General features: G+C 32.4%; 2 protein-coding genes and 1 long non-coding RNA gene across 7 annotated transcripts; 1 reads left to right on the top strand and 2 right to left on the bottom strand.

Moving 5' to 3' along the window:
- Nucleotides 1-647: 647 nt before the first annotated feature.
- On the top strand, nt 648-5,434 carry LOC105423730 (uncharacterized). Its single transcript, XR_016138780.1, has 4 exons — nt 648-929; nt 1,009-1,402; nt 1,635-1,691; nt 1,842-5,434. It is a non-coding gene; the product is annotated as an uncharacterized LOC105423730 (long non-coding RNA).
- Nucleotides 2,156-12,002, bottom strand: DNAlig4 (DNA ligase 4). 5 transcript variants are annotated; one of them, XR_016138778.1, is made up of 13 exons: nt 11,861-12,002; nt 7,587-7,758; nt 7,273-7,430; nt 6,895-7,169; nt 6,452-6,766; nt 5,968-6,274; nt 5,689-5,818; nt 5,150-5,404; nt 4,806-4,994; nt 4,426-4,725; nt 3,990-4,244; nt 2,784-3,911; nt 2,156-2,713 (listed from the first exon to the last, which is right to left on the bottom strand). XR_016138778.1 is itself a non-coding variant. In XM_089074803.1 (12 exons), exons 2-12 carry the CDS (start codon nt 7,752-7,754, stop codon nt 3,570-3,572), a joined length of 2,694 nt encoding a protein of 897 aa, XP_088930929.1. In that variant the 5' UTR covers nt 7,755-7,758; nt 11,861-12,002; the 3' UTR covers nt 2,156-3,569. The 5 variants fall into 5 exon arrangements, 3 of the variants coding, with proteins under 3 accessions (XP_088930929.1, XP_088930930.1, XP_088930931.1); XR_016138779.1 differs by having other exon boundaries at nt 2,156-2,686; XM_089074803.1 differs by having other exon boundaries at nt 2,156-3,911.
- Nucleotides 7,851-12,002, bottom strand: LOC105423731 (general transcription factor 3C polypeptide 3). The gene is made up of 5 exons (XM_025217466.2): nt 11,861-12,002; nt 11,153-11,639; nt 10,875-11,078; nt 8,902-10,781; nt 7,851-8,498 (listed from the first exon to the last, which is right to left on the bottom strand). Exons 2-5 carry the CDS (start codon nt 11,587-11,589, stop codon nt 8,218-8,220), a joined length of 2,802 nt encoding a protein of 933 aa, XP_025073251.2. The 5' UTR covers nt 11,590-11,639; nt 11,861-12,002; the 3' UTR covers nt 7,851-8,217.
- Nucleotides 12,003-12,486: the final 484 nt, after the last annotated feature.

Genomic DNA, 12,486 nt, shown 5'->3' with positions numbered 1-12,486 from the left:
CAATCATAGTCGATTATTCTCTTATTCTTTGATTATGATTCGTCCATTTCTTATGGCTTAAGTCTTAAATCATCTATTACAGACCGGGATTTAGGGCTGGTTTATACTTCGGTCTTATGCTGAAGTCAGACCAGCATGATGACGCACATGTGATGCGCGATGTCCAATGAGCGTACAGCTTTTTCGAACGTCATATCCGTCGCACTGGCTGATTGCACACAGCACGCGGCAATACGGTAGCCAATCACTTTTTTCTAATATCTAATGAAGTTATATATCATATGATGATGGATTATTTAATGAGCATGCGCAGTCACATTATATTATTAAATTATCATTTTCTGATTTACCGATATCAAAAAACATTAAAATTTAATTTGAAAAAAACAGGATTTCAGCGACGATTTTCCTTCTCAGAATATATTCTTCGCAAAAAAATATACAAATTTACAAAATTACAAGAAAATTGAAAGGGGGGAACGTTATACTGCATATTTGCCAGCTCGAGATAATTGAATTGAAACAAATTAAATATTAGTTTTATGACAAACAAACTAGTTACCGCAATAACAATTTTCAAAGAGACTTTTAACATGTGTTAAAAGATGCCATTTATCATTTGTTTTGTTGTTTATATAAATAAAATTAAATTTAATAATTATTAAATAAAAATAATTTTGCTTTGTACAACGTGGATTTTAAATCACAAAAGAGAAAATAGGGCAACAACTTTCGTTAAATATCGAATTGTATCAAAGTTGACAAATTGATGAATTGATCAATTGGTTCAATCAAAAAAAAAATCGAGAATCCCGTATCGAGATACTCGCGATGCCACATTGCACCACCAATCTCGCGTGGTATCTTGGAAAATTTATTATCGGATTTACTGGGATTCTATTTCTTTATGTTAATTTGTTGAAAGAAAAGTGAGCATTCTTAATACATAAATCAAGTCAAATCATAATGATTAACGATATCAATGATAATCCCGCTTTTGTCCGACAGTGAGAAGAGCTGCGCGTGTGATATTAAAATGAGAGAATTACTAAGGGAGAAGAGTGAAAAGTGAGAGAGTCACGCTGGTCATACGCGCGCGTCTTTCTTTTAAAGCTTTTATTTCATCACATAAAATTTTATCTTTCTTTCATGGAATAGCATGTAGTATAATTCGGAAAAAGTGTAGTGAATAAGTATAAGCGCGATGACAAGAGCGTTCCTTAATATTATCTTAAGTATAGAGTAGAGCTTATATATTCAGCGAAAGTCGCAAAAGAATTACGCTTCGTATGACCGGCGAGATCATCATAATAATAATTAAATTATATCAGAATTGATGTAACACAAGCAGTACTAATTTTTAATATGTTAGACGACCGAATAAATGTAAATGTGCGAAAAGGTAAGTGGATGAAATACGAAATACGAAATTTTAGCACTTGGAACAGCATTATTTTTTGCATATCTCTCTCATGTAATTTAGCTTTGTTATTTAAAAAAAAAATGAATAATTTAGGAGTGAAAACTTTTGTGGAACTTTATCTTAAAATATATGAAAAAATAAATGGAAAAGAATCGAATTCTATGTTTGCTAAAAAGAATAATACTCATCTATTATTTGTCTATCTTTTTAGTGAATGCGAGATGTATACACAAAATGATAATTATCTATGTGAGTGCAACAAGCCAGTGTGAGTTTTCCTTGTTCTTCCATTTAATTTCCACTGAGCAAAAGTTAAATCATAAAAGTTATGCATTTTAATAAAAGACATATAATATATATGACATATAAATTAATTTATATAAATCGACATAAATTAAATTTGCTAATTCTGTATTAGGATAGAAGATGACAATATAATATCAATGATTTTAAATGAATTTATCAAGCACGAATCTTGTCCAGGAAGTCGTTGCAGAAGGAATTCTTGCTAAGAAAAAAAATGGTAATATGTAGAGTCCTTTATCAATGAGATGTGTATTATTTTCTAAAAGATGAGCTCTTATGTATCTAGAAGGCTTCATTTTTTTTTATCGAAACGTTCCCTTCGATTCATTCAACCATTATCAAAGAATGAAGGCATGATCTCTTTAGAGAAAGCAATAAAACTTAATGAGAGGGAGAAGAATATCAATTATATACAAAACGTTGAAATTACATAAAAGATAATTGTATTTTGTATCTATGCTACAAAATCAGATCTGTGTTGTTTCTAAGCAAAAAGTGTTTTATATTCCTATCGCATAAAGAGATTCCGCTATATCTTAATTATATCTGTCGAATTATATATGTTGATTCGCATGTAGATATTGTTACACATCGTCATTCAACCATTATCGTAATTATGCATAATCGTATTTTATATGCAATAGACGGTAGCAATTCTATATTTACTAAAAAGAATAATATTCATCTATTACTTATCTATCTTTTTAGTCAGTGCGAGATATATACACAAAATGATAATTATCTATGTGAGTGCAACGAGCCAATGCGACTGTGAGTTTTCATTGTTCTTCCACTTAATTTCCATTGAGCAAAAGTTGATTACTAGTATCTCCATATATAATTGGCAACTAGCAAGTTAACTGCGAGAAATTCCATGAATAAAGTTGACATTATATGTGGATATAATGTATGACATATTGTATGAGAATGACACGGCTGGTCGCACGCTCCGAAAATCTAAAACTCGATTAATATATATCCCATCTGTGAAGAATCTATAAGTAGATTTTGTGCAGGCAGACATCAGTCATATTCGTATATTATTTATACTGACCTCATGGACACGAGACATCTCCTCGTTGCTAACGTGACTGTAATGTATGCATCTAATATATTTTTATCAATCACACAAGTTCTAGGCCAGTTTCGTTGATTGACGAAATGTAAAATATTTGTAATTCTTTCCTCCATTTGCCCCTCCCTCTTCTCTTTCATATTAATTTAATTAGTTCTTAACGGAATTGTATATTTTATATATCATTTCATATCTGCTTATACCAAATATTCTCTCCCCCCCCCCCTCCTCCCCTTGTTTGTTTCATATTTTTTACGATAATCAAAAATTATTTTAAACATGTTGGTTCTATATAAAATAAAATTAAAAACAAAAATCGATAAGGGAAAATTGAAGATCACACAAAATATACAGTAATAGAAATATAATCTTTCACTTGTAACTTTTTGATATATGCATCTCAAGTCTTTCCGTGATCTTTTAATATTAATCTATACGAGATCTCTCTGAATGACAGACTTTGTAAGAGAAACGTGGCAGCTGCGTGTCCTTTCGCTTCGTATTTTGCGCGCATTCCGATGAAATAAAACGAAACAGGCAAGGGTAGCGGCCCGAGTCGAGAAGAAATATTTCGAAACGGGAAAATGTTAAATGAGTGAACTGTCCGACTGTCACTCTACCTAGTACCTAGTTTCTCAGTATTTGATTAAAATCTGAGTTAAAATGATCTCGTGAATATATTGTTTCCATCAAAAATACACATGTAACATTTCTTCAAGATGCGAGTTTTTATATATCTTGTATACAACAATATACATCTCTTAATTAATCAATCAGATAGTCTGTAATATCACATATTTGACCATTTCGGAAACATTCATCAATCCATTTACATTTCACAATTTTTACAAATGTTGGCTCATATGCCTCCATACTTCTTGTGTTAGTACTTGTCTTCTTATTTTTTACAAAGACATGTGTAACAGAATTATCAATACTGTCTTTAACTATACCTGACATAAAACGGAATTTAAATTTAGCACAACACGATTGATTCTCAAAGAATCCAATCATATTCCTAAATAAGGAATAAGGTGATGCATTTCCATTGAACAATTCCTTGTCCAGTTCTTTTTCATCTTCAACAGTTAACTGATTATTTATCAACTAGATGATTTACAAAATTACTACATTAGTGCAATAATGCACATATGTATATTTATTAATAAATTTGATTCAAATTACCTCAACAATAATCGGTTGAGCAATTTTGCCGAATGAACGCTTTAAACTGTCCTCATTTGCATCAACGATAAAATTATCGCAATATTCATCATAGTTTTTTGCAATTTGGAGTCTAGTAGTTTTCCGGCTACATAATAATTCCCACGGTAAAAAATCACCTAACGAGGCCCAGTCGGATTGATTGGTAATACGTTTAAACCAATCCAGAGTTACAACATCGTATTTTTTACTGTTTACTACTTCTTTTCCCCGTATCTGAAATAATAATTTACACATAATTTGTTCTATTGATTCGAAAACTATTAGATATATTCAAGGCTGAACTGTATGATGGTCGATAGGAAATAGATATATTTTTACATGCACGCACACGCGCGCGCGCGCGCGCGGTGTGTGTGTGTGTGTGTGTGTGGGGGGGGGGGATGTCATACCGTACCGTTTTATCATTGCCTACTATCACACAGAAAGTTGTACTCATTGGATTTTGAACAATTTTTGCACTATGCTGCTGTAATATTTCTTCAATTTGCTTCTTCGATAATTCATCGTTACCATTTATTACACAAATTTCTTTTCCATCCAATAATCGTGTGAGTGGCACTATTCGCTTATTGTACGTATTATGTTCAATCGATTTATTTTGATTCGCTGTCCTTTGTAATTTAGAAGTTGATACTTGATCGACATCATATATAGTAATGTTTCGTTTGGTTAACTTTTGGATCATTCCTCCATCCTGTAACGATTATTATAAACTATAAATAAATAATAACAGCTGCTAATCTCACGTCAGTTTATCGTTCAGTATTCACATACTTTGACCAAAGATAAGAATTCAGAAGTAGTACATGGATTGTACCATGGCTTATCCGTTCTCATTTTCGTAACTCTAGGAAATCTTAAACTGTATCCAATTGGATAATCATTGCTGCGTATTATCTCAGTCGCTCGTATTGTTAAAATTATAGAATGTTCTGGAAGAATCCACACATTTGGCTGATTTTTCTAAAACAGCAACATAATTTATTATATAAATTATATATATAAAGATATAATATAGATTAATATAAAATCTATGTATAAAGATAACATCGAATAACGTTGAAAAAATATACACGTACGACGTATACCTAAAATAGTATATAATAATTAATATTTACTTTGGGACCCATGATATTTTCAGGACGTTCCTTAATCCAATATGGTGTAAATTTTGTTTGGAGATAACGTAGCATTTCATCTCCTATTCCAGTGCTTACGGATACGACAGAAAGAAATTGTAATGAATTTTCTTCGTTGCTTGCTGGAGTGACAACGCCCATCATGAAACTTTTAATCATTCCTATATATTTACCCTCTCCATAGTAACCGCCAAGTATAATCATGTCTATATCTTGTACTAAATTGTCGGAATACTGTAAAAATAAACGTCTTAATATTACTTCTAGATATTGACTATACTATCATTCCATATTGCACAATATTACATAGGCTATTCGATAAACTTTTTTCTCGAAAACCAGAAGAACATGCATATGCATTACAAATTTTCAATGTTCTCGTTCTCTCTCTCTCTCTCTCTCTCTCTCTCTCTCTCTCTCTCTCTCTCTCTCTCTCTGTGCAGTACATTAAATCTTTTCTATAGACTCGAAATAACATAAAATATAAATAATATAAAGTAATACTAAACAAGTTTTACCTCCGCTTTAATTTTATAACAACCACTACCATCTCGGATATTAGGTTTATATTTCATATCATATTTCTTTACGACAAGCCCTTCCTCATTATCACGCAGATGTATATTGAATGTCTCTATCAACTCCTCCCTTACAAGAAAAATCATAATAATTAATATTAATTCGCTTTTAAAAAATAATTCCATGTAAAAGAAAAACAATTCTGTCCAATTCCAGATCATTCAGTTTATATAATAAAATTATTAACTGTAACATTATCGACTCTCATAATAGCATACCTGTTTGAAATTAAGGTAGACTGACACACAATTACAGAACCTTCCTCTTCTGTTAATATATCATTGAGAAGTTTTAATCTATCTTTATAAGGCGTGTCAACAAGCAAGATATCATTATGCAGAATCACATCGAACACGATAAAACACGGTTGATGATGACTATTTGTCGTTAAATTTTTCACGTCGACATTCATACCTTTGGTACTAAATATTCTTTTCTCTTTATGCCAAGCCATTAATTCTCCATCCAATATAAAAGAATGACAATTCGGATTCAAACACCGCGTAAATATCTCGGTCAAGAAGCCTATTGGATCATAGTAAGTACACACAATTTTAGAAATGAAGTGAACATGTATTGATTTTTTATATTTTTTTCATGTGACGTATGGTTAATCATAGAAATCAACATCGATCCCACTGATATTAATTTGAGGAAGTTATGTGATTTTCAATTAACATTTCATTCGACTTGTTGTCATACCTGAAGATCCAGTTTCACCATATCCAGGTTTGTTTGTAATATCATATCCCCTACGCGTGAAATATTTAAATATTCCGTCTTTCATGTGTAGTTGCGATCTCTCGCCGTCGTATTTGGTTTGTACGTAATACAAGTCATTGCCCCGAAATAATTTCCCGATATTCTCGATATTACATCTTTCTAAGAGCATCGGTTTAAAATGCGAAAATATTCGTATGCCACGTTTCAATTTGACCTTTGGATCATGTAATTCGTTACAAATCTCTCGTAGATCACTCGTTACGAGAAATTTGTCATTCGCATCCGGATGATAAACTTAAAAAAAAATGAATCAATTAGTTTTACAGTGCGTTTCGGTATATTCTTTTTACAAGAATCCTTTTCCATTTACATGATTCTCTTTACTTTGCTTTTTTTTTGCATTATTAAAAAAATTACGAAACTGTATAATATTCTTTGCGTTCCTATATTAAGTCGTAAATCCTTAAGAATGATACGTGTTACCCATTTCATCTCAAATCCCGTAATTTTTCGGAAGAGCACTCTGAACGTTTCAACTTTTTGCTGCATCGTTGCGTTTTTCTCGGTAATATCATCGAGAAACGTGTTAATTTGTGCGATCGTAAATCCGGTACTATATCGAGGTAATCTTTTATCCAATATGCAATAGGCTCGGTCAGCGAAATCATTTCCTAAAAATTCGCTCGACGTGGACTCTCTAGAATATAAATCTTTGCATTTGTAAGAAAATCTCTTCTCGAGCAAGTGTACAATTTATTTTATCTCATTCTAACGGTTATAGTTACAGTTGCGATACTGACCGATAATTTATCAATTTTTTGTAACTATCGCTACTTTTCGTAAAACCGTATACGCGAGCGTAAAGCTTTGTCAGCGAAATTTGCTTCAAATTATGTGATCCACGCTGTCGCTCAAGATGAGGCAATATCAATCTTAATATAGGATACAGCGATGCGTCCTAAGACAAAATTAAATCACGAATGATAATGGCGACATCGTATTATATAAATAGTTTTTCTTTATATATATATATATATATATATATATATTAAGCTCACGCGCTTACAGATCTTCTTTCTAAGACATCGCATAATATGATATATGTAGCACATACCGAGTCAGGATATTCCGCTTTTAATTTGTTGCCGATATTTCGACATTCGTCGAAAAACGTTTGCAAAATTTGTTCCTTCTTTTTTATCTCATGTGCTCTGGTAACATTTTCCAAAGTGTCGCATAATCGCTTAAATTCAATCCTAGTCTCTAAAAGGCCACTGGTCATTACTCTATAGAAAAATATTAAAATTAACTATCTTTTAACGCCTCAAAAGATTGGACTCTTTTTCACTTCTTTGGAAAAAAAAAAAAAAAAACGAGATACTTTATTATTTTTTATTATACGATCACATGTAGCGACAGCAAGATGTACTAAAATTATGTAACAATACGATAGATTTCCTAACTTATAAAATATCTCAACTTCATTCTTTAGAATAATTAAAAATGAGTAACTTTTTCCTTCCAAATTTTTGCAAAAAGAAATCAATAAAAATATGTACAGATTTTGTTGGAAAGAAAGTTATATCTTTTTTATAAAAATTACAGTGCTATATACATGCAAGTACACACACGCATACATACGTGTATACATGCGCGCGTGCGCGCGCGCATACGCATACGTTTATATATAACTAGTAAAAATTCTGAGATTTTACGTTTGATCGACTGAACTTTTCAGTTTTAATTCATATTGTTATATAATCATCAAGATACATTCTAGCAAGAAGATAATTTTCGGATTGTAAGTAGATGAGATGCAAATTAAAAGCTGCTTCTTTTCTCAAATCCAAGAGATTTGCATGTTGTTTGACCAAGTCTCCTGCATCTTCTTTCAGAACCAACTTGTAGAAGTGAATTGCGGATGGTAACAAACCAATTTGATGAAATGCTCGTGCCATATTGTAATAAGTTTCTTGCTGGCCTTCTTTACCACGTAATTGAGTATATTTTTTGAAGAAGGCTAATGCTGTATAGAAAGATAAAGATTGGAGAAAAATTAGAAAAACTTTTAGAAGGCATATAGCTCATAATTACATTTGATAATTTTTATTCGTCACCTTCAGTAGAATGTTTATTTTGAAACGTGAAAGTTTTTTTACACTGAGATTGGATTATTCTTTTAGATCTATAATCTATTTTTAGAAGAAAGCTTCCAATAGAAAAAATAAATATCTGCCGAATATGACCATTGTTTCATTACATTAGACGTTATTAAAATGAAAAAAAAGGTGTCTATATGTGTGCTTAAATCTTTTACAATCTTAAATAAATGCTACGCGCGCGCGCATACACACATACATCTTAATAAAATTTAAAATTGATTCTTATTTCAATCTTACTAGGAGAGTGAGATGTATACGTGTACGCACCTTGAATTACAAGTTGATTCTTCTTAGCTGACATCTTTTGACATGCCATTTGTAATTGCGTCACACCTATTAACAATGCTAACAATGCGCTAGGAGCGACTTTAAAAAGAGACATGTAACCATTTAAAGCATATTTATAAGTTCCCGAAACAAGACAATTATTTGCATGCATAATATGCAAATATGAAAACACATCTCTCTCAAGTAATCGCATTATGAATCTGTTATGTCGCAAATCTTCTGCTCTTTGAATAATTATATTTAATAAGTTCCATGAGTTAGATTTCTGACGAACACGTACGAATTCTCGTACGATTTCTTTAACGATATTATATCCATAGTATGAATCTTTGTTATGAATGCAAGAAATTAAACACAAAAAAATTATGTGAGCATTTCTCTTTTTAAATCTCTTTGATGTGAGAGCAGTGAAACATAGCCTTTGAAGAAAACCATACTTTTTCAATTTACACGCTAGCTTACACATTTGTAGAAAAAGTAAAAATTCATTTTTCTCGCTTGGTTTCACATTAACGAGAAATGTAGGAGCATTTTCATCCTCCAATTTTTCCCCGCATGACAAACGATGAAGTTGTAAGCTATCAAGTCGTTGGCGAACACCTGTTGCACGCGCCAATGCATTCAATTCATCCTTTCTTCTTATATTAACACAATGTCTCGAGAGAAGTAACATTCCTGACGTAAAGTATTCCTCGTATCTTCCAACTTTAAAAAGTAGTAGTGTTCTTTGATACAGAACATCAGGATCTAATGTATCAGATTCAGGATCTTGATAAAGAACTTCTATCGCTTTGTTATAACATTCTGATTTTTTGTAAAGCTTGGCTAGAGCTAGTCTCGCGCCTAAGTGCTGAGGTGACAATTCGCGAACAGTCTCGTAAGACTTTATGGCTTTATCGAAATCATTGCAACCAACCCAACATTCTGCATGCCTCAACCAGACTGCAGCTAAGCTATAGTTGCAACTTTTAACTAATGGATCCAACAAGAGCATAGCGCGCCGAAATTCTTTTTTGCCCATTAATGCTTCCGCTATATCTAAAAAGAGATCTCCAGAAATTTCTGGATTCTCGTACATGTAAAATTTAGATAGCAATTTTTCAGCTATTGGAATATAGTCCAATTCGATGAGAGTTATGAGAAATTTCGCTTTTAAGTCGACAACCACATTATCCGGTACATTACAGAACTCTATTTCACTATTTTGATTTTTTGATGGAGATTTAGCTTTTCCTTTTGCATTACTAGATTCTTCTTTTTTCTCGGCCTTTGTACCATTAACTGTTTTCTTTTGTTCTTCTTCTACATTATTTTTATATAATATTTGAATATCTGTATACTTTACTAATACATCTAAACACCTTTTAAATTGTTTCAGCGCTATTAATAATTCAGTCATGATATTAACCTCTTCTAATGTAATAAGATCAGGACATTTGGCAAAAATAGTTTCAATTGCTTCCAATGCCTGTTCATTGTTATTCTCTTGCATATAACGTTTGGCCAATATTTTTGCATACTTCATTATATATTCACCATCTTCGGTTTCCAATTGATGGATCAGTTTTGTATATCCTCTCAAGTATGCTTTTTTATCTCCGTTCTGTTCTTGAAGATGCGCTCGCGTCTCATATAAACTTATATCCTTTGGACTAGCTTGAATCGCTTTGGAGTAACATGTTATCGCTTGTTTTATGTTGTTACTTTCTAATGACAAAGTAGCTAATCTTACCCATTGATCAGCATCTTTGGGACTAAGATGCGCAGCGATTAGAGCAAATTGCAAAGACTTCTCTGGTTGATCATTTTCATATATCATAGCTAATGTCTGAAATGGTTCTGGCGCGCTTGGTACTTGCCTGAAGAAATAATTAGTGATTGTCAAAGTAGTAATTCAAGCAAGTTCTGCTTAAAAATTTGAATGAAATATATTATTAGCATGACAAACTTGCCTAATAATCTCCATACATATTTGTGCTGCTAAATCTACCTCTCCCTTTGCGAACCTTAAGTTCGCTTCTCCCATAAGTCCCTGCAAAACAGGAGGTAAAACTCGTCTTTTCTTTTTTTGACGCACCTGTGGCATTATATTTGTTTTGTATGACTTTTGTTCTATAATCTTTTGTGCAGGAACATATTCAAATCCACTTATCCTTCTGAAAATAAGATATTGACTCACTAATTTGCATAATCAGTTGTTAAAATGATGAAAATATATTTTCATTCATACCTGGATGCATCAGTTTCTATCATTTCTAAATCTGTACCCTGATCCATTCTTGAGGAATATTCGCTAAATGTCAATTCGCCATTTAAAAATTGTTTTGTTAAGCGATCTTCCTCATCAGTGGTCAGCAATACATCCTGATCTTCCATATCTGTGATATCTTTATTGGAATTGGGCGACGAAGAGAATGTACAACTTGGAACAATATCTGTCACTTCTCTCATTTGTAATGCCTTTGCTTCAACAAACTCATTTATATCTACATTCATTGAGCTAATAGCACTTTCATCCAATTCTTCTATTATCACTGGTGCTACGCTACTATTTTCACTAATAATCAGACTATCACTGGCAATCGGTTTTTCAAGTTCCACTTCCATTGCTGTTTTTTCAGTCATATCAGTCATGCTGATGTTTACTTTATTTACATTGTATTCCATGATTGTTTCATTACACAGTAGATGTAATAACGTCTCATCAGCTTGTATGGCTACGCGTTATATAATAAATTTATATTTTAAGAAGTAAAGTCGCTTGAGATTTGTATTATATATTTCATTATCATTTCATTATATCATATCGTCGATGTTAAGTTGGCTCTGTTTTGCTATTGCTACATGTGATGTATTACAGAAATCCGATAAAATTCTTTCTCACACACAGCACACGCGCGCGCGCACGCACACATCATTTTGCCACATTTGTACCTACCGTATAATTCGTATAAAGAATGCACGTAAAAAAATTACACGTATAAATTTGCTAAATCGACGAATTGAGATCAGCTAACATCTTTCCATCAAAATCAATAAATTAAGACCCCTGAATACTCAGTGAAGAACTCCGCGTTGACGATAGCGACGGTACTGTGGTGAAAAATAGAAGCTCATACATCCTTGTTCATCTGTATACGTGCGGACAACGAAATTTTTTATAACGACTATTTTCGTTATTATGTGCTTAATCAGATGTGCAGATATGACTTGTTACGTACTTATCAGATTCGTAAAAATAGGCGACAGCTAAAATTATCGTCGGACATTATATGTGAAAGCATTTTTTTCACTTCTTTCAACAGCTGTCAAATCGTGTGTTTTCTGCCTGAACAGGCTTCATCTTACATGCTTTTTACAGCTATTTATTGACTATCAGGAAGGGAAAGAATAGCAGCCCATTTTCACAAGTCTTAAAACCATAAGTGTCTTAACCATATCAAGTGTTATTTTAGTCAAATATCTTTTTATTTGCAAAACTACCGTCATAAACTTTATTGTGTCATTTCTCGTCTATGACGTCACGATTCCAATATGACCGCGGTGACTACTCAGGGGCTTTAA

The sequence above is a fragment of the Pogonomyrmex barbatus genome, unplaced genomic scaffold (assembly GCF_055798465.1).
Source record: "Pogonomyrmex barbatus isolate J1 unplaced genomic scaffold, ASM5579846v1 scaffold18, whole genome shotgun sequence".
NCBI lineage: Eukaryota > Metazoa > Arthropoda > Insecta > Hymenoptera > Formicidae > Pogonomyrmex > Pogonomyrmex barbatus.
The sequence above is the reverse complement of the archived record's forward strand: the minus strand, read 5'-3'. Positions and strand labels throughout refer to the sequence as shown.

What these genes read in the sequence shown, in the direction of transcription:
- LOC105423731 (XM_025217466.2), bottom strand. Translation starts at nt 11,589, where the DNA reads ATGGAATACAATGTAAATAAAGTAAACATCAGCATGACTGATATGACT. An exon ending in ATATGTATGGAGATTATTAG is followed by an intron (nt 10,782 to 10,874) that starts GCAAGTTTGTCA and finishes TTATTTCTTCAG; the next exon opens with GCAAGTACCAAGCGCGCCAG. An exon ending in GAATCAACTTGTAATTCAAG is followed by an intron (nt 8,499 to 8,901) that starts GTGCGTACACGT and finishes CTTTCTATACAG; the next exon opens with CATTAGCCTTCTTCAAAAAA.
- DNAlig4 (XM_089074803.1), bottom strand. Translation starts at nt 7,754, where the DNA reads ATGACCAGTGGCCTTTTAGAGACTAGGATTGAATTTAAGCGATTATGC. An exon ending in AAAAAATTGATAAATTATCG is followed by an intron (nt 7,170 to 7,272) that starts GTCAGTATCGCA and finishes TTTATATTCTAG; the next exon opens with AGAGTCCACGTCGAGCGAAT. An exon ending in GTTATAAAATTAAAGCGGAG is followed by an intron (nt 5,405 to 5,688) that starts GTAAAACTTGTT and finishes TTATTTTTACAG; the next exon opens with TATTCCGACAATTTAGTACA.